The following is a 24,675-nucleotide window of genomic DNA, read 5'->3' on the forward strand; positions in this document are numbered from 1 at the left end:
AGGGTCTATGGATTACCAGAGAACATCGTGTCCGATCGAGGTCCACAGTTCACGTCATGAGTTTGGCAGGCATTCTGCAAACAGTTGGACATTAATGTGAGTCTCACCTCTGGTTATCACCCTCAGGCCAATGGACAGGTGGAACGTCTGTATCAAGAGATCGGCAGATACCTTCGAAGCTATTGTAGCCGTGAACAGGAGAAATGGAGCGACTTCCTGCCCTGGGCCGAATATGCACAGAACTCCCTCACCCATACTTCTGCGGGTCTAACCCCCTTCCAATCCGTGCTGGGCTACCAACCCCAGATGTTCCCTTGGTCAGGAGAACCTTCTACGGTGCCAGCGGTGGACGATTGGATTAGGCGAAGCGAGAGGGTGTGGGACAGCACACATGTCCGGTTACAGCGAGCTGTCAGAGCTCAACATTTCCAGGCTGATGGCAGAGGCGTCCCCATCCCAACTATCAGCCGGGACAGAGGATCTGGTTGTCCACAAGGGATCTCAAGTTGTGGCTACCCTGCAGGAAGCTCAGTCCAAGGTATGTGGGTCCTTTCAGAATTATCCATCAAATAAACCCAGTTACTTACTCTTTAGAGCTTCCTGCTAATTACCGTATCTCTCCTTCCTTCCATGTGTCCTTGCTGAAACCCGTCCACCTGGCGTCTGGCTCTGGAACCACGGATTCTGAGCCTCCACCTCCATTGGAGGTAGATGGAGCCCCAGCATATATGGTCAGAAAGTTCATGGACTCAAGACGACGAGGGAGCCAGATGCAATACTTGGTGGACTGGGAGGGTTACGGACCAGAGGAGAGATCATGAGGAGCTGCCAAGGACATATTGGACCCGTCCCTGATCCAAGAATTTCATCATGCCCATCCTGATCGTCCAGCACCACGACCAAGGGGACGTCCCAGCAGAAGAACACCAGGAGTTGTTCGTAGGGGGGTTCCAGCACATGGATCCTAACACCGTCTCCATGGCCAGTTCATTACAAATAGGCTGCTTGGCAAGTAATTTTTGTGGGTGTCACACTCACTTAAGATCCGCTACCGCCTTCCTCGTTTGCAGAATTTCATTATGTGACCAAGCCTTTAGGGTTTTTATTATTATTATTATTTTATAATCCCTAAACAAATACCAAAATCAGCTTTTCTAATATCAGCTTTTTTTTTAATGATAGTGTGCATTTTAGGTTTTCAGATATTTTTTTTTCAGTGAATTGAGTAATTATTGAGTAAAATAAGTGTTTAAATTTAGCAAAATTTAAATTTCTATGTACATCTTATTTTCTATCATTAAACTGTATTTTATACATACAGTATACTGTAGGCATTATGTGGCCACCCTGTTCTCTAGATATTGTTAACATAATCATTAAAAAATAAATTTCAGTCCTCAAACAATTACTATAGCAATAACACTAACAATTTGTAATTACAAACAACTCCATAAAATAATTATATATTAAGCACACTTACTGTAAGTAAATACACAGTAAGTGAGTAGTCATTAAGCAGATGCTATTATCCAAAGTGATTTGTAGTACACTTATGAACACTTAGGGTAAAGTGCTTTACTCAGATGTACAATGGGGATAGGACATGGCTCGCTCATTGTAGGGATTGAACCAGCAACCTTCTGGTTATCAGCCCAGAGCAGATGCCACCATCCCAGTAGCATTAACAATGTAATGAATAGTATGACAACTGTCTTGTCACAACCATTCTCGATCGATCCGTCTTTACAATGTCATTGAAATGGGTTGACATATGGACTGACAAAGGTTGATACACTGATTATCTAGGATACCAAAGTTTTTTCTTACCAGGGATTTCTGATCAAAGACATTTGGATCTACTGAGACCCCACTGCCCCGTCTTGACTTCAAACCAAACACTGATTCTGGGCCAAGAGAGCTCTTCGGAGTGGGCATGGGTGTGGCGGCAGTGCGCATGATGACTGGTGGTGGCAAAGTGCCTCGAGGATCCACATGGCCATTCGCTGACATCATCAGAGAGTACATATTCAACTCTAATGGTGGAAATGAAAACTATGGGTTATTTGATGAAAGCCATCACTATGAATTAAATAAATTAAATAAAAAGATTTGCCAGGCAAGAATTACTGCAGTAAACGTAAATGGCAGAAGAACACATAAAAGGGCTTTCCCCCAAAAGATTCACATATGTGGAATGGGTAGGTTGACTTTAAAGGGTTAGTTCATCCAAAATGAAAATTCTTTTATCATTTAGTCACCCTCATGCCATCCCAGATGTGTATGACTTTCTTTATTCAGCAGAACACATATGAAGATTTTTAGAAGAATATCTCAGCTCTGCATGTCCTTACAATGCAAGTGAATGGGTGCCAAAATTTTGAAGCGATATGATAGGTGTCGGTGAGAAACAGATATTTAAGTCCTTTTTCTTTCACTTTCACTTTCTCCTTCTTCTGTTTTTGGTGATTCACATTATTCTTGCATACCGCCCCCTACTGGGCGGGGAGGAGAATTTATGACCAAAAATTCATTCAATATTGATCTGTTTCTTATCCACACCTATTATATCATGTCTGAACACATGGGTTTAACCACTGGAGTCATATGGATTACTTGTATGCTGATGTTATGTGGATTTTTGCACCCATTCACTTGCATTGTATGGAACTACAGAGCTGAAATATTCTTCGAAAAATCTTCATTTGTGTTCTGCAGAAGAAAGAAAGTCATACACATCTGGGATGCCAGGAGGGTAAGTAAATCATGAGTGAATTTTCATTTTTGGGTGAACTATCCCTTTAATGTGACTCTGGAGGACCATTGCCCTTTTTTATTAAAGTCTATAACTGACTTAACTCTATGAAAGAGCATGTTATGGTTAAAAGAAATCTATGTAGTATAAAAAGTGCATGTGTACACTCACACATTAAAGTAATTTAACTTTTCACCCTTGAAGAACATTTTATGATGCAAAAAATGGAAGTAACCTGTGGCTCGTAATTCCCCCATCTTCTCCTCCTCTTCAAACTTCACCGACCTCTTTTCCTCATCCACGTCTGACTTGTTAGCATCCCCCTGCAAAGCGCAAGAGATTTTTGTGGACAGCACACAGTGTTTAAATAAATGCTCAGCCTACTAAAGTGTTATTCAGGGTGCAGTGAAGCCAAACAAAAGTCACTCTCTCTGAGGACACAGGCCTCTGGCATCAACAACAAACTGCCCTTCACTCAGCTTGTGCCTGCTGTGCATACAGACAGCTGAGGTGCCCCTGCTATCCATAAGACTGTTATGACTATTAGACCTGTGTTGCTGTTAGGGTTGTGTTAAGTTAGTGTTTGTTTTAGCCTTTGCAGGTTTACACCTACTCATAACCAGTTCACAATTCACACAGCCCCCAGCATGACAGATGGGCCTAAGAACTGTAGCACAGTATCAGCATTGCAGTATAATTCCCCAGACTATCCAGAGAGTGAAGGCAAATCCTTAGTGTGTGCACAAACCTGCATTCCTAAGCAAGAAGCAAAATGTATAAACTTCCTTTTGTGATGTCTGTTGTCCTAAAGAAGGCAAACACTCTGGCGGGATATCATTAAGAATGAATAGCGGCTATTGATAGCATTGTTTATTTGCATATGCTGTCTGAATTGTTTTAGCACACAATCTACTAAAGAAATTATTCAAATTAAAAATTAATACAAATTAACAAATCATGCAAATTAACAAAGCACACAGCCAAAAATCTTGTGCTGAATGCAATTTGCACTGCGCAATTCCCTTCATTTTTGAGTGGTTGTTGTGGATGCAGCATACTACTGCGATCTGCTGTGTGAACTGGCTCCCCTCATGAATGCGCATAGGAGAGTGATCAAAAGTAAACAAGTATAGTGAAAAGGACTTATATATTGATCTGTTTCTCTCCCAAAGTGATCGTATCACTTTAGAAGACAATAATTTAACCACTGGAGTCCAATGGATTAGTTTTTATACGACTGTCTGTCCTTTTTGCAGGTTTAAAGTGCTGATCACCATTCACTTGCATTGTATGGACATTGAATGGTGTTGAGATATTCTTCTAAAAATCTTTGTTTGTGTTCTGCTGAAGAAAGTTAGGGTACGTTTACACGACAACGATGTACTAAAAACGGAAACGTTTTTCCTTTATGTTTTTGAAAAGTTTCGCGTACAGATGACAACGTTGTCAAAACGATCCCCGTTCACACGGATCCACGAAAACGACTAAAAAAGCTGTATTATGCATGCCAGGCCAGTAGTTGGCAATGTCACCCTCTAAAGAAACAGGCCAGTAGTTGACGATGTCACCTTGTAAAGAAACACTACGCGCCTGTGCACATAAGCATTCTTCCACAGAGCGGTGAACACAAACAATGAAGATGGCGAAAGAATCGAGTAATTCTGACGTCATCATTTTCACAAATTCGTGTTTTTGTATGTTTACACGGAGACGATAATGGCATCGTTTCCAAAAAGGTGCACTTTGAAACCTGTTTTCAAAAGTTTGCGTTTTCAGGCCCCAAAACGCCGTTGTCATGTAAACGAACAGCCAAAACGCATAAAAAGTTTTCAGTTTTTAGTTGAAAATGTTGTTGTGTAAACGGCCCCTAAGTCATACACATCTGGGATGCCATGAGGGTGAGTAAATGATGAGATAATTAAAATTTTTGGGTGAACTAACCCTTTAATTGCAACATGCAAAAAGCACTCAGTTTAGTGAAAAAAGTGCAATTTATAATAAGCCTAATTTACATAGAAGGTAAGTAAGTTTGTGCTGATTAATTTAAATACTCATGTCACATTGTTATGGCAGTGCATTTGGCACATGGTTAAATTGGACAGTGGTTGAATAAGAGGCAGGTTTTTGTGCTGAAATACTGGACACTACAGTGGCTTAACTCTGCAAAGAATTCATCCCTAAAATTGATGAAATTGAGCCAACTGAAAGAGAACGTTTTTCATTACCTCTGCCTGAAACCCCTCCACTAAGATGGCCACCAGCAGGTTAAAGAGCACGTAATTCCCAAAAGTCATCAGAGCCACAAAATAAAGAGCAGCCCATGGCGTGGTGGAAGCCATTCCATTGTACAGAACCACATTCCAGTCCTCCTGAGTCAGAATCTGAAACACAAACAGTTTCTCTAAGAAATACAAAAGGACAGAGAGCAGCAAAACAAAGGTAAAATCAGGGGAAAAAACTGATATATTAATTAAATGTGTAATAGAGTAGTGTTTTGTGTATGTGTATTCCAGTAAACTTTGATTTAAACAGTGGGGGAAACGAACAGTAATTGATGCTGTATGTCCTTGAAATGTAAATAATTTTCTGTGATACAAACTATTCTTAAATATTTCTTGTCAATTGTAGAACTAAATGACTATAATGTCGGCAGATTTAGCACAAAGAAACATTTGTTTCAAATGTCACTTTAAAAAAAATGAAAGGCTTACACAAATATTCAAAAATGCTATATCTAAATGTACATCCTAAATCCACATTAAATATAAATCAAGTATTTATATACATTTAAAGGGGAATATACAGTACATTAACAAATATAGCTTCAAATTTTAAATATACTGTAAATGTTAAATTAAAAATTACAGGTAAATGTGTAGTTAATATTAGCTAAATATTTAGATTTACATATAGAATTAACATATGTTATATTATTTAAATATTTATTTAACCCTGAATGTATTAAAAAAAAAAAAAAAAAAATCTGTTAGGGTTGTAAATGCTTGTTAAGCTAAATCCAAAATAATCAGTTATTGGCTGCACACTTTACATTCTTCATATTTTTACATGTAATAGGTTCTATTCTAGAAATTCAAAAAAATTGCTCTTCTTTTCTACTCTGTAAACTGAGGCAGCACTGTGTTTTAAAGCAATAACTGTTTTGCTATGTCAAGTGTAAATGGAAGGTAGATGGAATGCGTGAAGGGTGTGCATGTGTCTCCATGTGTTTGAGTTTTTTATTGCTGTTGAAACGATTAGTCGAGCCATGTTTCCAAGCACACCACGACTTTGCTGGCGGGTATACAAAAAAACTGCCTGATTGACTGAGCCAGTGGATCTTCATTTGTTTGTCAGGATGGTGCTGTATAAGGAGTTGGATACTTTTGTTGCAAGTCGCTGTTCTTTTGTCTTTCCTTTTTTAATTTGTTAGATTTTGGTGTGTGTAGAACTATTGCTGCTCCCAGTTTTGAATGTATTGTTGTTTGTTTTAGTTTTTTTCCCTTTTCCCCTTGCTGGCTAGTGGTGTTTTGTTTTGTTTTTTCTTTTCCTTTTCTCTTTTTTTCATATAATTGTTAATCATTTGTTTGAATTGTGTTAAAGGCCTTGCATGTAACAAGGGCAGTTTGGAGTGCCCACCCAATTTAGTGACCTAAGGGGTTATTATTTGAGCTTTGGGTTTCACACAGTTGATGTGAGTATGGTGCTTTATATTTGGCTGTGAAACCAGTGTGATTCATCTTTCTTTCAGAGGGGGTTTAAGGGATTAAGGCTTGCTGTATACACAAATTATCACGTGTGTATGTGTAGCTCAGTGGTTCTCTAGGTTGTTCAAACAGGGGAAGTGGCAGTTTTTTTTATCTTGGTTGACTTAAATATAACAGTCAATGTTTTAAAATATATATTGTCTTTTTTACAAAATAAAGGTGATTAACTTTCCTATAACCATGGTTGTTTAATTACTAGGACTCCCCTCAGCCCTATGATAAAATCGAGGAGTGGCGTAGTCTTAGACCACCCCTCAGGGTGTTACACAAGAGAAAGAGCAACACAGTCTCTTCTGACCTGAAACACAGTGACAATGGCCCACAGCAGGGAGTCAAAGTTTTTCCTGTCTGGAATCGTGTCTCCATTCTCCATCTTTAGGCTGAATTTGCATCCAAACAGGTGCATTCCAAGAATGCTGTGTTAACAATAACAGACAAATTAAATGCATAAATATGTAAGTACATAATACTATACAAGCTCTGTTCTTGAACATAATTCTATCCATAATTCTTCAACAGAAACTTCAGCAGAAATGTTCATGGATTTACATAATACAAAATGTTTCAACACTATATGAAAACTTCCTTCAATTTGTTTAATTACTATAACCACTTTCAGTATTTACTAAAGCAAACTGTTAAGATTATAATTTCAGTGGCATTGGGCACCAGGCCTTGTTCTGATTAGTTGAATGTGGTGTGGGTGTGGTCAGCACCTAAAAGTGAAGATGAACAACATGAGCAGCATGCAGAATGTCGCCACATTGTCCATAGTCTTCATGAGGACCACCAGCTGTCTGCGAAGTGCAGGGAGGAAGCGCACCAATTTGAGGACACGCAGAAGTCGAAACGTTCTCAGCACTGAAAGACCTCCATCTGCCTGTCCTATGATTTCCCACACACTGTCAAGGACACACACATGCAAAGCAAAGTCATGTTTGATGTTCTCAGACTCAGCCCAACATTCAACATAAATACCTACTGTACATTCACTTAAAATACTATGTGACTTTTAAAGACCCTATGAATTTGCTTGACAAGTGGAATTTTCTTTCCTGTGTTGATGCTTTTCTTACTGAAACAGTAAGTTTGGACAGGACATAGCCAATGACTTATCCTTTTTTAAGTAGCCAATACCCTTTAGTTTAAATGTGTATATATTGTTTTAACTGTTAGCAGTACACTAGCATGTAGATGGCCTTAAAGCTAACACACGTACTAAAAGCCACAAAGCTCCAATTTTTGTGTGTGGGGTCTTTAAGGAATAATTCACCCAAAAATTATTTCATTATTTACTCACCCTTATGATATCCCAGGTATATATGACTTTCTTTCTTCACCAAAACACATTTGAAGAAAAATAGAAAAATATCTTAGATCAGTAGGAATGTAGCTCCAAGTGAATGGAGATTTCTCTTTTGAAGCTCCAAAAATCACATTTTTAAGTACTTTTTTAAACTCTTAAATCTTGCTTCCGTTCTGCAGTGGTAAGAGCGTGACATAATCGCATTGGAATTTGAAACATGTGAGAACTGAGGCATGTGCGTCACAGACAGAAGAGCAGCGCTGTTTCCAAGTGAGAAGGAGGAACGATGTACAGTAGCTTGGTTGGTTCTGGTTTAGATCTGTATTGATCTGTTCTTTACTCACAATGGTAGGTTTGTGTGCTCATCCTGGATTTCTCAACCGAGTGGAGAATGTGAGATTACGCCTGTATCATGGCAACAGGAATACATCACATGAGAGACCGCGTGATCTCCACCCTCTTGTGAAGACTAATGGAAGCGATGATTTACAGTTAAAAAGTTCTTAAATATTTATATTTTTTCGCACCAAAAGTGACCGTATCACTTTCAAAGACGTTAATTTAATTGCTGGAGTCGTTTCGATGACGTTTATGCTGAAAGTCTGTAATTTTTGGAGCTGCAAAGAGAAATCTCCATTCACTTGCATTTTAAGGACCTACTGAGCTAAGATATTTTTCTATTTTTCTTCAGATGTGTTCTGGTGAAGAAAGCAAGTCATACACACCTGGGATATCATGAGGGTGAGTAAATAATGAGATAATTTTCATTTTTGGGTGAACTATCCCTTTAATCCTGATCCTAGAAAAAGCCCTGCTAGAATTCCTCACTGTTTTCTCTTCCACAACACTTTGAGAGCATGACTCTCAAGAAATATACCCATATAAACAAATTTGTCCTTCTGAACAGATCTTACCTTATGACTACAATAATCCCATCAAAGATATTGTATGGATTCCTGATGTAGCCAAAGATGCCAAAGGCCAGCAGTTTGAAGAGCATTTCTAGGACAAACATGCTAGTGAAGACAATATTGCTGATCTCCAGAATGTCTGTCAGCTCCTCAGGCTGTGAACAGGGAAACAAGAACACACCTCATTACCTTCTGCAGGTAAAAATCATGCCAGGATACTGCTGGGAATACTACATATGAGTGACCTTAATCACTGACCCTTATAATGACACCTTCACACACCCTTGCTCTTATAACAATATATTAAATGACAGAGGGCTGTACCTAAGAGAGTTTAGGAGGAGGAGACAGCCCATTCATATAAAAAATAATGGAAAAACCTACTGCTCAATATGGCGGATGTTGGAATTTAAGCCCTGCAGAAAAACAAAAAAACAAACTTAGCATAGCTGGTGACCAGCATATGCTGTGTTTTGAATGCGGTCCACAACACTGGATGCTGGTGTGCTCGTGTTACATCAACAGAAAGGTTTACCAGCAAGACTTCCTTGAAAAAACAGCATTACCATATAAAAACGTTATAGCTTCACCACGTAGGTTGCTGGTCCTCCAGCAAAACCAGCACCCAACTAGCACTAACCAGTATAAACCAGCCTAGACCAGCATGGGAAATGCTTCTCTTTTCAGCAGAGAGTCCCACCTATCAGTTAAAAAATACAATTTACTTTTTGATAGAGTCATTGCTTGTTAGTTTACTCTAAAAACATATACATTAGCTGGACCAGACTGAAAAATAGAGTTTTGAGTTTAAAAAAATAAAATTTATGACATACCTGTATATGTTGACTGATTTTATTGCTGATTTAAAAAAATTAAATGTAGATTTTACTGAAATGTAAAACCAGGAAGAAGAAAATTGTTGGAAATTTGAAAATGAATGACCATGAGGAGAGTCAAACGTCCACTGAAGACGATGGCATTGTGGTGAAAAGAGGTCACACACCATATGCAGGATTAAATCCTGAACTGAGTATACTTCATGAACTTCAAATTAAAAGGTAGCTTACCATTCAGAGTTTACTTTTAAACAAACATGTTGTTTATTTTCATTGTTGAGGTCTAACAAACATGTGGAACGCATTTCCTTCCCTATTTATATATATATATATATAGATCGTGATCAAATTTTAAGCCATATCGTCCAGCCCTACTGCTGAGAAAGCTGATTTACTTGAACTTTGGTAGTACTTATAGTATATGAACACAGATAACTACAAGACTATTGAGGACATCATGATAAACACACAGATCATGTAACATTAGGCCTATGGGCCAAATTATATTAAGACATTTCAGCATACTTAAAGCAATTACAATTGATCAATTTTACACAAATACATCCCGTGCTGAGCTTTGATTAGCAAAATCAAAACCCAAGCAATGCTATAAACCCTTTTACTGAGAGCAAAGCAATACAGCAAGCACAGATTAATCGGACAGACATTAATCTGTCCATCATAAGCAATTTCAAGTCTCTTTACATTTGCTGATGCACACTGCATCAACAATTTGTGAGGAGACAGAAATTACCACTACACTCAGTTCTCCAATACAAATCAATAAAGACATTCTAAAGCAACTATAAACTGCATGAGCCTCTAGGTTTTGCTGCTTATTATAAGAGCAGCTACCCTCAGCATTCACCTTGTTACTGTTCACATTAACACACTGTTATAAAATCAGTAAATCAAACTATCAGCCTCGCTTTGGCAGGTTGAAAGTCACTGTGTTTATCACTTCAATTTAAAAAGATAAAATCACTGTACATTTGTGCTTATAGGGTCTCACAGCTTCGCATATTATTGCCTCTTAATTGAATATTGGTGCTTTAGGAGACATATACAACTTAAATCTAAGTTTCTATTAAAATAGGTTTCTGTACTTACATCATAATTATATTATAAGTTGTTAACATAAACTTCTGCAAGTATACCTATATACTGTTTTTTATGCTGTAAATGTATTTCTGTAAATGAGGTAAAACCTGACAGTTCACCACTGGGGGACTCCACGACCCCTGCTGCCTGCATTGATCTACTCACATTAATCGATTAATTTAAGCATTCTGGAGAAGTCAGTTATAAATATTCATTGTTACACAAGAACAAACAACAGATTAATAATGGATTAGTAAAAAATTATAAAAACTTACACTAAACCTTTTTTATTGCAGTGACAAGCATTCTAAACATTTCAAGCAATTGGAATTGAAGGGAAGAATAATGACACATGGAAAGTTAGCTAAAACAAGCTAGCAATGACAACATCAAAACCTGTCTAAAAATGTGTGAAATGTACATATAGATGTACTGCTCTGTTGTGTCAAACAGGTTACTCTGTGAATCATCCAGCAGCAGACATCACCTCAGGTGACAGGATTGTTAAAGTGTGTTAACTCTAATATGGCTTGAAGTAACAATTTGCTCTCTTTCAAGCATACGTTTCGGTGTCTCACTATGGGATATGCCCCTTCTGCCCCTTCAAATGTATGGAAGCAGCTCTAACCCTGCTCAGAGTAAGAGGCATTCATCTCATTACATGCACAGACGATTGACTTGTGACAGCTCAATCGGAGCACACATGAGAGAGCACACTGCGATGCTCAGAGCATCTTCAAAAGCTGGGTTTAAGATTAAACACAGAGAAGAGTGTATTAATCCCCAGACAAACATTCAGACTGTGACTGTCAGAGGAGAGAGTAATACAATTTACTCAATGTCTGCCCAAGTTTCAGAGGGTTTCCTTTCGCACATGCTTCAGACATTCGGGGTTAATGGCCTCGGCTCTGATAGTCATTCCACTAGGCCGATTATTCATGAGAGAGTTTCAGTGCTGGGTAGCCTCTCTGAGATTGGACCTATTACATCACTCTCGGAGGAGAGTGAGGGTGACATCGATATCAGTGCTGGCATTGTGCCATTGGAGACACCCATCCTTTTTGATTTAAGGGGTCCCCATGGGTGTTGTTCAGGCCAGAAAAGTCATTATGATGGACGATTCACTGTCTGGTTGGGGGGCTCTCATGAGGGCAGAATAATAAATGGGAGATTGGGTCAACATCTGACCAATCACCATATAAATTATCTGGAAATGCGGGTGGTTTTCTTAACCCTGAAGCATTTTCTCGACTTATTGGAAGGGCATCATGTTCTTGTGAGAACGGGCAACACTACAGCGGTCTCAGATCACTCCTTCCACACACATTGGCATGCAAACTGATTCTGTAGGGCAATTCCCACTTCTTATCCCTGAGAGCAATGCACGTACAGGATATTATGAATCGGGGTATGGATTTGCTGTCGAGGGGCAATCCTCTTTTCAGGGAGTGGAGACTGAACAAAGAAGCGGTCGAGCAGATTTGGAGCCAGTTCAGCAGGGCGACAGAGGATCTGTTCACGTCTCAAGAGATTGCTCAGTGCCCTCTGTTCTTCTCTCTAAAAGATCAGAGCGCATCGCTGGGAATAGATGCGCTAGCGCACGAGTGGCCTCGCATTCTCCTTTATGCGTTCCTGCCAATAGCGTTGATATCTCCAACCCTCACCAGAGTGAGAGAGAAGGGAATGAGAATGATATTAATAGCTCTGTGCTGGCCAGGGAAGTATTGGCTGACAGAGATCATACATATGCTATACGAACAGCCGTGGCCTCTTCTGCTGCGGAGAGACCTGTTGTTGCAGGCACAGGGGGAGATTTTCCATCCTCATCCAGAGCACCTGGCACTGTGGGCCTGGCCCTTAAGTGGTTCAATTTGAATGCAACCATAGTGTTATTAGGACTATACAGAATGCTAGAGCATCATCTACTAGATCTTTGTACGGGTGTAAATGGGGCGTGTTTGAGCGTTGGTGCACAGATAGACACGAGATTCCCTATCAATGCTCAGTGGCAGTTATACTATCATTTCTACAAAATTGACAGATAAGGGGAAAGCGTTCTCAACCATCAGTTTTTCTGGCTGCTATATCAGCATGTCATATAGGCTCTGATGGTAATACAGTAGGGCAGCATCCTTTAGTGTGTCGCTTTATGAAGGGCGCACGTCACGCTCTCCCAGTTTCTAAACCGCTTTCTCCTCATGGGATTTAGCGATGGTGCTTGATGTTATTTCAGGGCATCCATTTGAGCCATTGGATAAGTTGATTTCAAGATATTGTTGTTCAAGACGGCAATATTTTTAGCATTGGCTTCAGTGAAACGAATCAGTGAGATACAACCACTTTCTATATATTCTGCGTGTATGCAATTTATGCCAGGGGATACAGAGGTTTATTACAACCAAACCCTGCATTCATTCCAAACGTTATTCAATCTATTGTTCCTCTTGAACTCAGGGCTTTTTGTCCACCACCCTTTGCTTCGTTAGAGCAGCAGAGGTTGAATGCATTATGCACAGTGTGTGCTCTGCGCGTTTATACAGAAAGGACTGAAAAATTAACGGAGAGTGATCAGCTGTTTGTTTCCTGGGCAAAACTGCACACGGGAAACCAATCACCAAACAGCGCTTATCGCACTGGATAGTGGAAGCTATTTCTTTGGCATATTCCAGTAAGACTATAGGCTCCTTGTGTGATCTCAGTTCTCTGATAGCATTAAGTGATATGTCTCACCAGATCATCCTCCTTGCTGTGTGAAGTGAGGAAGAGGTGTGCTTGTTATGAATAATGTAATGACACTGTGTCGCCCCTTTTATACTGGGAAGCGGAGCCTCATCCAGACACAAGCGTCACTTCTGCCAGCCAAAAAGGGCTGGCGTAATGTAATAGGTCTTCTAGGAGACACTGAGACACCTCACTTAATGCTATCAGAGAACCGGGGTTACACAAGTAACCTATAGATTCTAATTTACCTGAACAACTCTGAACCAACAGGCATAAACATTGTTTACTGGAATGTTTCTTTTAATATTGAACAGTAGTTAGAGACCCATGCCGTGTTTTATGCAGTGCCATTACCCGAGCTAAGTCATGATTAATTCTAAACACAATCTCACAGTCTATGCATAATGTTTCCAATAAAATGGTGTCCTTTTTACAATGACAGAGAATTAGTGAATTTCCATATTTTAAAATAACAAGCCCCAACATTGTGTCTGAGACTGCCTCACCTCCACCAACCCAATCCCTCCTCACCATCAACAAACCCTCAAAAACCCCAAGAAATCACTTGGTGAGCACAGTTTTCTGTCTTGTGCTGATGTATTTCCGATAGAAGCAGGACGTTTGGCTGGGAGTCGGACATATCAAAGGGCTTGTCCCTTTATTTTTAAATAGTCAATAGGCTTTATGTCGCAGCCACAAACCATGATTTGCAACTTGCTAGTTGGTTGCAGGCAGAAGTACATAATCATTCTTGAGAGCATTTGATTGGATAAAACATCTGTGTAGTGCAACATAAATCAACACTACTTAAATATTACATACTGTAAGAAGCTGTGGTCTTTTAGCAAATTTTAAAAACATTGATGGATATTTCAAATGCTTTCCATAACTTTGAAAGTCAGAGCTTTTCCTTAATTAAACATTTTTGGCAACCACCAAAGCTTAATTTCGGATCGCAGAAGCAAATTTATTGATAATCATCTTGCGTTCAGCACTTTGTAAGTGCTAAATATGCTTCTAATCTGAAATGCGCAAGTGAAGCCTGGTTTCATGTGAGTGTCACGCGAGACACATAGTAATTAGAAAGCAGAAGAGAGATGCGAGCGAGTGGGGATTTGAGGAGAGAGAAGAGATATTCCAAGTGTATGTATTCCAATGGAATAATTCATGGTATATTATACATTTTTCAGGTGACAAAACTGCAAGATGGCAGTGGCTGTTGTGTTCTTATCATTTCAATTGCAGAATAAACAAAAAAAGGTAAGAAACCACATCACAGCACTTTAACAATGGATGACTGTAGCATAACCTCATCACATTTTTAATTACTTACGTAGTTGCATCCGGATAACGGATTTGCATTTACACCTTTGAATGTGGTCAAAATCTGTCCCTAACCACCTACGCATGTAGATTCAGTTACCTGATCACAGTGCGTCTTGGGTGCATTTACACCTGGCTTTTAATGTGGTCAAGTGCTATACAATAGCGATCCGATCATCGAAAACACGTTAATGCAAGGTGTAAATGGGGCCATAGTAAATTACCATGTCAAGCTAAACAAAACTGTTTAAAATGTTTAAACAGGTTTATTGCCAATTTCAACTGAGGTAGCTAAATTTATCTACAGGTATCAAACTGACAGGTTAATTTGAAAAAAAAAATGCAGGCAGAAGTTTGTAAATCTAACTATCAGTGTTGAATGTGATGATACATTGATGCATTGAAGAAATGTAACAATCAACAATTTAACATGCTATTAGTACATTTGTACAAGCTAGCATTATCAACATGGAAAAAAAATTCAAAAACCTGTGTTAGTCACATACACATTGAGAAAATGTTTATTTAAAGTTTAAAATGGACCAAAAAAAAAAAAAAAAAGCACACACACACACACACACACACACACACACAAAAAATGGGTTAATGGAATCTTTAACACTACAAACAAATTGAATCCCCATCTCAGCTTTGCTAAACATGACCTCCCTGAGTACAAAGCTGCAAATTCCCACTGCTGCTGCATCAGGCACATTAGTTGGACAGAGAAAAATAGCAATAGAACAGCAGTGACACTGAAAATGCATGTTGGGACACTGGGCTTTCAGTGACGGCATCATGGCAGAGCGATGTTAGGAGAGGACGGCTGCACTGCTCCAGAGGGAGTCGACTGCTACGCTCTTAACCGCCCCCTTCCTCCATATCCCATGATGCCTCAACATAGCACACATTCCTCATCCCCCACTCGGGTATATACCTCTGAGAGCAGAACAACTCAAATCAGAAAAGGAAAAAAGAATGAAAACACCAGCGCAGTCTGTGACTTCCAATGGTCTTCGAAACAACGCACATCATTTCACAGCTGTAAACTATACAGTGACAAGCCACAATCAATGCATTTTAAGACATGTTGTGTTTGGGAAAAAAATGTGTAATGGTGACGATAATATGGGTGGGGCGAAGATGAGATGCAGAATTGCTTAGTAAATGGGTGGTTGACGCATGGACTTTTTTTGATCAACATCAAAATTTTGGCAAATTGCCATTTAAAATAGTTTTAGATGGAGTATAGCAAGTCACACTGGAGGACCTACACAAATATCATTAGCCTCAGAGCTTATGAACATGCCTATCATTTAATAAACTGAAATAACTATTTGTGCAGTCGTGACTGTAGAAAAACGAAATGCCAGTGGCTCCATGTAAATCTGATTAGGTGGTGATTGACTCGAGAGTGCCGAGACTCTGCTCTGAGTTGCTGATCTTTCTCCCAGCTGTGCTAAGAGCATTCAGTACATAGATCAATGCAGCCAGTCTTATCTCATTACTGTAATCCTCCCTCAATAAGAACTATAGTGATAGGGTATTCCAGTAGCTGGCAGCACACAGCATCGCACTGAAAAAACACCTATTTTGATAAGCCATAAAGTTTGATTATAAATGAAAGACAATGACCTAATAAACAACTTGTCTGTGACATTGTGCACAATGTAAACTGAAGTCAACCTCTTTTCCTTTGCGATTACAGTATGCTTACATTTATTAAAGAATAGGATTCTTCCCTGTGTTGACATTTAGAAAAAAGCCTTTAGCTTACGGCACAGTTTGGCATAAGCACACTTTACTGTTTATTCAATGTACAATTATGGATCATTTCTTGTCACTACCTTCACCTACGCCTATTCAGATACAGTCTATGATTGAAAGGTAACGTTTCTGATGAGGAGACCCATGTTCATCATCAAGAGGGTGTTAATATTTTGGAATGGTAGGCAGTCAAATTGTTTGCTTACTATTTTGTATTTCTGAGCTAGTGTTTGCTTAATGTTATAGCACAAAAACTGGCATTTTTGATTGGTTTTTATAATAAGGAGGAGGGGACATTCTCATTCCAGAGAGCTTTTTATTGGACAAAAAGTTTTATATGCCCTGCATCATAAATAATTTGGTCCTATTTTGGTCTACTTTCGTCAAAGAGAAAGACTGTAAATTTTAAATGTGTACATCTGTGTATAGCACAACTGCATATAGCAAAATGTTAATGTTGTCAACTTTATGAGAAATGGTATGCTAGCATAAACTGTACATGACCTCAAAGCTTACAGATATGAATTTAAGAACAGAAAACTTTTAATTTTATGAGTCTTAAATGTCTCTGGAAAGCATTTGTGGCATGCAGACATTGATTTCGACTTGTCCCTCAATTTGTAAAAATAAATGGGAAATGTGTTTACAGTAAATACAAATCACAATAAGAGGGCAGATTATCAGCTGATAAACACTTTTTGCTCTGTTCCTCACAAAATGATATTTTATGACATTAAAACACTTACACATACTGTAGCACATGACTTGTACAAAAAATATATATATTTTAACGTTTGCACCAATTACATTTACAAGCTTGTTTTTATGCCATCAAATTGTGTGGTAGTTTAACTAATAGAAGAACACTTGCAATGCAAAGGTCCAGGGTACTAGTCCTGCAGAGTATGCAAGTCAACATGTGAGCTGAAAATTGGTCTTTTATGACACTTTTGGTAAGGTTTAGATTTAACATTTAAGGTGGGAAGGTACATTTTCTTGATTTGAAACATGATAAAGGAATAACTTTAAAAACAAACATTTTCTTAATAAAGAATTATTATAAGTGCTTCAACAAAAAGTAACCTGGAATGTTCCTTTAAAGCAAAGAAGTTTCCAAACCCCCAACATTACTATAACAGCCTCTTCTGTTTCTGTAATAAGGATTAAATTATCTGTCTTTTGTGTCTTAGGTTAATTAGACATAGACAACATGAACTGGTAGAGTTCTTTTTGAAAGTAACATAATGATTAAAGTCGTAAAGTACAGCTTTAGTCAAACAGTAACTAATCAATCATACATTATCAGACATAATTAAATGTAGTATAAAAGGCTTATAAAGATCTATTATTAGCATACTTATCTATTAATGTGAAGATTCCTCTTTAATAATGTAAAGTCAGTTGTGACTAGGGTTCCCAACTTTCTTTCAGCCAAATACAGGACAAATCTCAATCAATCTTCACTTTTAATAAACACTACCTTTTGCCTAAAGAATGAAGCTGCAATCAATGGAGACAATATTTTTTCCGTTTTCTTCTTTGTTATAACCTTTTCCATTTTGAATGCTTAACAAAATGTGCTTTCCATTTAATATTGGGCTCATCATTTCGTAAACAGTATATGACTAATGTGGTAAAAATAAATAAATAAATAAATATCACTAAAACATAAATTTGCCCTTTCACGGCCACTGTCTAGTACAAGTCTTAGTAATGTCTTAAGCAACCATGTATAATGGGGTTTTATGGTAGAAAAAATGCTTAACATGAAATAGTGTAAGCTATTTTCTTTAGATCACAGTGTCGTAGTTTTCACTGTATATTATTTATCACAAGGGATGTAAGAAAATCACAAGAACGTTTTAACAACACATGTACTGTATTTTTGTATAAAAAGCACTGCAGTTTTCCCTTTCTCTCTTCCAAAACGAGCACTGAATGCAAAGCAATGTATCATTGTGTCATGAAAAGGTGCATGGTATTTTGCAATCACAATGGTGGGAAACAATTATCATGCACTCGAATGCTATATTTTTGACCAAAATTCTCCTGCTTTTAATGGATGACAGAATGACAGAAGACGAGCGCTGATTGTCATTGACCTTACTTGATCTTTCCCCCGGCCGCTTCTGTCAAGTGTAGCATCCGCATAAAGCAACCCCTGTACAGAGGTACAGTCTAAAGCATTGCGGCACAATACCATTACATAACCTGTGGGATCTGTTGGCCCAATAAGGCTATGAATCCTCACCATTGTTTATATATGAAAATAAATAATGTGCTAACCTTTGTGCGTACACCAATGCAATTCTGCTGAGGAATACATTGTTCAGACTTTGATATAAGCCAGGCATAAGTCAGCAGTTTTACTTGTCCTTTGAAGCAAATGGCCTGTGTTTCCTCCTATGGGATGTTTTTCCTTACGAGCAATCATTACTAAAGCAATCTAAGTCCTATATAAGCTGGGCGTACTGTACACTGTGAAATTTGTTTTGTGCTTTACAATTGTTGCTTGTCAGATTGTACATTACGACCCAATCATATAAAATCTTGGGTCAAAGCCAAGGCAGACTGAGCTACATCAGCGTAAACTCTTCCATGTGTGACATTCATCTTAGGACAGTGTTGACTGGGTGTTTTACATCAATTGTGACATGTTCTGATATCCACACCAAAATGGCACAACCCTGAGTGTCTGGAGTCGATCATAGATTGGCGAAAAAGAAAATTTGTGGACAGCTCATTCTTCAGAGTGAACTCGAATAAATGTAGATAGCACAATCATAGTGTGAAAGTAATGCAAATAACATGATGTATATACATGTTCAAATGCACTTTGGATTGCATCATTTATATATATATAAATGTTCCCTATCTGTCACTCACTTGACGTTGTGTCGATGTAGTGACACTAGGGGTCACTCTTGGGAGCCCGAGACACCTCTGGCCTTTGATAAAAGGCCAATGAAAATTGGCTAGTGGTATTTGTATGCCACTCCCCCGGACATATGGGTATAAAAGGAGCTGGTATGCAACCACTCATTCAGATTTTCTCTTCGGAGCCGAACAATCATGCTCATTGAGCTGAATTCCCATGACTGTTCATTCACCTCTGCTGGATCTGACGGCGCATTTCAGTGGCTTCTCCCTCCTCTGCACTGGTGCACTGCAGAGAATGCCCCTGGGCACTTCGGCAGAAATAAAAGAGTATATTTCTCTAAAAGAGTATATTTCTCTAAAAGAGCAAATTTCTCTAAAAAGAGCGGCACACACGGAACATCTTTATAAAGACGAGTCTTTTTAAAGATGCCTTTCCTTTGTGTGTTATTCCTGGTTGCGCTCGTTATCTCTCGCCTTCTGACGGTCACGATCACTGTCTTTCGTGTATGGTCACTTATCGTGTATTCGTTCATGGATGGTCGTGTACTCATTGCGAGGACATGTCCATGGCAACGATGTGGTCGCGGCTTGCCTTCATAAGAAAGCAAGCCGCCCCAGAGGCTCCCCGCCTCGGTCCTTTTACCCACGGGTATGAGGCCAGCGCGGCTAGCACTGGGGTTGATTTGGGGACCCCAATGGGACCGCCTCCACCGGGTATCCCCCCGCGGACCTCCCATTCCCCAGCACGCTCGTCTGCCCTGATCGGGCTTCCGGATGAGTCCGCCGGCTTGTCTCATGGCGAGTTCAACCTCTTATTCGGAGCCCGCGAAAGTGATGAGATCTCGAGCGCAGCATCGGAGAGCGGGCTCATCCAGTCGGACGCGGAAGCCTCAGCTGGGCTCATCCCTTTGGGGACGATTGCCCAGTCACAGGCTGATGCGGAGATGACGACATGCTTTCCCGGGCAGCCGCGAGCGTCAGCTAGAGTGGAACCATCTGCTCTTCCCTGAACCCTCGCGGCTCGATGATTGGTTCCTGGGCTTGCGGCGCCGCTCAAAGCCACGCCCCGCCCCCATTCCTTTCTTCCCGGAAGTGCATGAAGAGCTTACAAGGTCGTGGGAGGCACTTTTTTTACTGCCCGGTCCCGATCTTTTCTGCTTCTCCGCCCTCACTACCCTCGAAAGTGGGGCGGCCAATTGTTATTCGGCAAACGAGGTGCACCTATGCCCGCAGAGCGCTGCCACCTGGCGCGGGTGCCTGAAGCCCCCGTCCAAGGCCTGTAGGTTTACGTCGTCTCTGACGGCCAAGGCCTACAGTGCCGCTGGACAAGCCGCCTCTGCCCTACACGCCATGGCTCTCCTGCAAGTCTGCCAAGGTGCTAAAGAAACTGCACAAGGGTAGTTCCGCCCCGGGATTGATGCAGGAACTGCGCTCGGTGACCGACCTCACTCTCCGAGCGACGGAGGTTACAGCGCGGTCTCTCGGGCGGACGATGTCCACATTAGTGGTCCAGGAGCGCCACCTTTGGCTCAACCTGGTCGAGATGGGTGAGGCCGACAGGTTACGGTTCCTTGCTTCCCCCATCTCCCAGGCTGGCCTATTCGGCGACACCGTCAAGGACTTTGCCCAGCAGTTCTCGACGGTGGAGCAGTAGACGGAGGCTATCCGGTATATCCTGCCCTGGTGCGGCTCAAGATCCTGCACCCCGTCTGCTCATCACCAAGGGCGTCCCCCTGCAGTGGCTGCACCGGCTCCGCCGCAGCCCGCCCCTTCGGCCTGACCCCGGCGTGGAGCCCACCACAGGAAGCAGACACCACCCGTCTCGCGGCCGCCAAGAACTGGTGAAACGCTTCAAAGCGCCCTTGAGATGGGCGACCCAGGGATGATGAAACCCACTGCTCTGGAACTGGTAAGCAGAACTCTCCATCCCCCGGTCGAAGGCCGGGAGGAGAATCTTTTTGTTACCTTTTGCACTTGATTGCGCTGCGTGCCCAAGTGGCTGCAGTACCCAACAGTTCAGCAAGAGCAGTTTCCTTGTTCCCTGGATCATGTATCCGGTGTGCACGGCCGTCATCACAACCACCATCCACCACTCTATTTGGCAGCTGTGGCACAAATCCGCCCCCGATGTGACAGTCTCCACAGGTCACGAGGACAGGCCTCTTCCTCCCCTGTCCCAGGCTGTTCCAGGGGTGGTCACAAAGAGCCAGGTAAGTGCTTCAATGTCCCTAGACTCAGCATGGCCACGACATGGTGTGGCACCTCGAGCTCTGCCCCGCCGCGAGACCCACCTGCCGGTACATCTGACGACATTGTCCCTTTGGTCCCCCTTGCGCAGAACTTGGACACGTGGCTTGCATTTTCCAATCCGTCGCGATGGCTGGTCCGGACCGTCCGACTCGGCTACGCGATTCAGTTCACCAGGTGTCCGCCCAGGTTCAGCGGTATCCACTTCACCTTGGTGAAGGATGAAAACGCTGCTACCTTGCGTGCGGAGATTGCTACCCTCCTATAGAAGAGCACAATAGAACCTGTCCCTCTGGCCGAGATGAAGAAGGGGTTTTTCAGCCCCTTTGACAGCGCAATCGAGCGTGCCCAGTCAGTGTTGGCCTGTTTGAAGGCGTTCAAACAGAAAACAGCGGTTCAACTGAAACTTTCAGTGGCTCCTGGGGCATATGGCATCCTCAGTGGTGGCCACCCCGCTCAGGTTGATGCATATGAGACCGCTTCAGCACTGGCTTCAGACTCGAGTCCCGAGGTGGGCATGGCGCCGCGGAACACATCGTGTGGTCATCACACCGGTCTGTCACCATCTTTTCAGCCCTTGGACCGACTTCGTGTTTCTACGGGCAGGTGTTCCCCAAGAACTGGTCTACAGGCGTGTCGTGGTCACGACAGGCGCCTCCAAAACGGGCTGGGGCACTGTTTGCAATAGGCCCGCAGCTTGTGGACGGGCCCACGACTGCATTGGCACATTAACTGCCTCGAGTTGTTGGCAATTCTGCTCGCCCTGCAGAGGTTTTGGCCGTTGATCCAGGGCAAGCACGTGTTAGTTCGGACAGATAACACGGCAACGGTAGCATATGTCAACCGCCAAGGCGGTCTGCGCTCTCATTGTATGTCACAACTCACCCGCCGTCTCCTCCTCTGGAGTCAGCAGCACTTTGACTTGCTGCGAGCCACTCACATCCCGGGCAACCTCAACACTACAGTGGATGCGCTGTCATGACAGGTTACCCTCAGGGGAGAGTGGGGACTCCACCCACAGGTGGTCCAGCTGATTTTGAGTCGATTCAGACAGGCACAGGTGCACCTGTTCGCCTCCCAAGAATCCTCCCACTGCCCGCTCTGGTACGCCCTGACCGAGGCCCCCCTCTGCATAAACGCACTGGCACATAGCTGGCAAAGGGGGTCGCACTCCAGACACTTCTGGCGGATGACACACAATGTCAAGTCAAGTAATTTTTATTTGTATAGCGCTTTTCACAACACATATTGTTTCAAATCAGCTTTACAGAAAATATGTCCAAAAATTTGAAAGAGATTTATCTTTAATATACAGTGCATCCGGAAAGTATTCACAGCACTTAACTTTTTCCACATTTTGTTATGTTACAGCCTTATTCCAAAATTGATTAAATTCATTATTTTCCTCAAAATTCTACAAACAATACCCCATAATGACAACGTGAAAGAAGTTTGTTTGAAATCTTTGCACATTTATTAAAAAAAAAAAAAAAAAAAAAAAAAAGAAAATCACATGTACATAAGTATTCACAGCCTTTCCTCAATACTTTGTTGAAGCACCTTTGGCAGCAATTACAGCCTCAAGTCTTTTTGAGTATGATGCTACAAGCTTGGCACACCTATTTTTGGGCAGTTTCTCCCATTCTTCTTTGCAGGACCTCTCAAGCTCCAACAGGTTGGAAGGGGAGCGTTGGTGCACAGCCATTTTCAGATTCCTCCAGAGATGTTCAATCGGTTTCAAGTCTGGGCTCTGGCTGGGCCACTCAAGGACATTCACAGAGTTGTCCCGTAGCCACTCCTTTGTTATCTTGGCTGTGTGCTTTGGGTCGTTGTCCTGTTGGAAGATGAACCTTTGCCCCAGTCTGAGGTCCAGAGCGCTCTGGAGCAGGTTTTCATCAAGGATGTCTCTGTACATTGCTGCATTCGTTTTTCCCTCGATCCTGACTAGTCTCCCATTTCCTGCCGCTGAAAAACATCCCCACAGCATGATGACACAGCTGCCACCACCATGCTTCACTGTAGGGATGGTATTGGCCAGGTGATGAGTGGTGCCTGGTTTCCTCCAGGCATGATGCTTGCCATTCAGGCCAAAGGGTTCAGTCTTTGTTTCATCAGACCAGAGAATTTTGTTTCTCATGGTCTGAGAGTCCTTCAGGTGCCTTTTGGCAAACTCCAGGCAGGCTGTCATGTGCCTTTTACTGAGTGGCTTCCATCTGGCCACTCTACCATACAGGCCTGATTGGTGGAGTGCTGCAGAGATGGTTGTTCTTCTGGAAAGTTCTCCTCTCTCCACCGAGAAACGCTGGAACTCTGTCAGAGTGACAATCGGGTTCTTGGTCATCTCCCTGACTAAGGCCCTTCTCCCCCAATCGCTCAGTTTGGCCGGGCGGCCAGCTCTAGGAAGAGTCCTGGTGGTTCCAACTTCTTCCATTTATGGATGATGGAAGCCACTGTGCTTATTGGGACCTACAGTGCTGCAGACATTTTTCTGTAACCTTCCCCAGATCTGTGCCTCAATACAATCCTGTCTCGGATGTCTACAGACAATTCCTTGGACTTCATGGCTTGGTTTGTGCTCTAAAATGCATTGTTAACTGTGGGACCTTATATAGACAGGTGTGTGCCTTTCCAAATCATGTCCAATCAACTGAATTTACCACAGATGGACTCCAATCAAGTTGTAGAAACATCTCAAGGATGAACAGTGGAAACAGGATGCACCTGAGCTCAATTTTGAGTGTTATGGCAATGGCTGTGAATACTTATGTACATGTGATTTGCTTTCATTTTTTATTTTTAATAAATTTGCAAAGATTTCAAACAAACTTCTTTCACGTTGCCATTATGGGGTATTGTTTGTAGAATTTTGAGGAAGATAATGAATTTAATCAATTTTGGAATAAGGCTGTAACATAACAAAATGTGGAAAAAGTGAAGTGCTGTGAATACTTTCCGGATGCACTGTGGTCTACACAATGTATTTTCAGTAACAAGTCTGTTGTTTTGTGGTTTGATAGCTTGAATAAAGTCTAGGCTACTTTAGAGAAATTGCATAGTAAATGTCGCC

At 41.4% G+C, this 24,675-nt stretch overlaps 1 protein-coding gene across 1 annotated transcript in view; it reads right to left on the reverse strand.

Moving 5' to 3' along the window:
- LOC127450920 (voltage-dependent T-type calcium channel subunit alpha-1H-like) overlaps nt 1–24,675 on the reverse strand; it is a 103,630-nt gene that overhangs the window by 31,979 nt on the left and 46,976 nt on the right. The window contains exons 9-14 of the mRNA XM_051715396.1: nt 8,737–8,888; nt 7,233–7,418; nt 6,815–6,932; nt 4,978–5,133; nt 2,988–3,075; nt 1,828–2,033 (exon numbers count right to left, since the gene is read on the reverse strand). Of these exons, the coding sequence (XP_051571356.1) occupies nt 1,828–2,033; nt 2,988–3,075; nt 4,978–5,133; nt 6,815–6,932; nt 7,233–7,418; nt 8,737–8,888 (906 nt within the window). The remainder of the gene's footprint in view (nt 1–1,827; nt 2,034–2,987; nt 3,076–4,977; nt 5,134–6,814; nt 6,933–7,232; nt 7,419–8,736; nt 8,889–24,675) is intronic.

The sequence above is a fragment of the Myxocyprinus asiaticus genome, chromosome 13 (assembly GCF_019703515.2).
Source record: "Myxocyprinus asiaticus isolate MX2 ecotype Aquarium Trade chromosome 13, UBuf_Myxa_2, whole genome shotgun sequence".
In the NCBI taxonomy this organism is placed as follows: Eukaryota; Metazoa; Chordata; class Actinopteri; order Cypriniformes; family Catostomidae; genus Myxocyprinus; species Myxocyprinus asiaticus.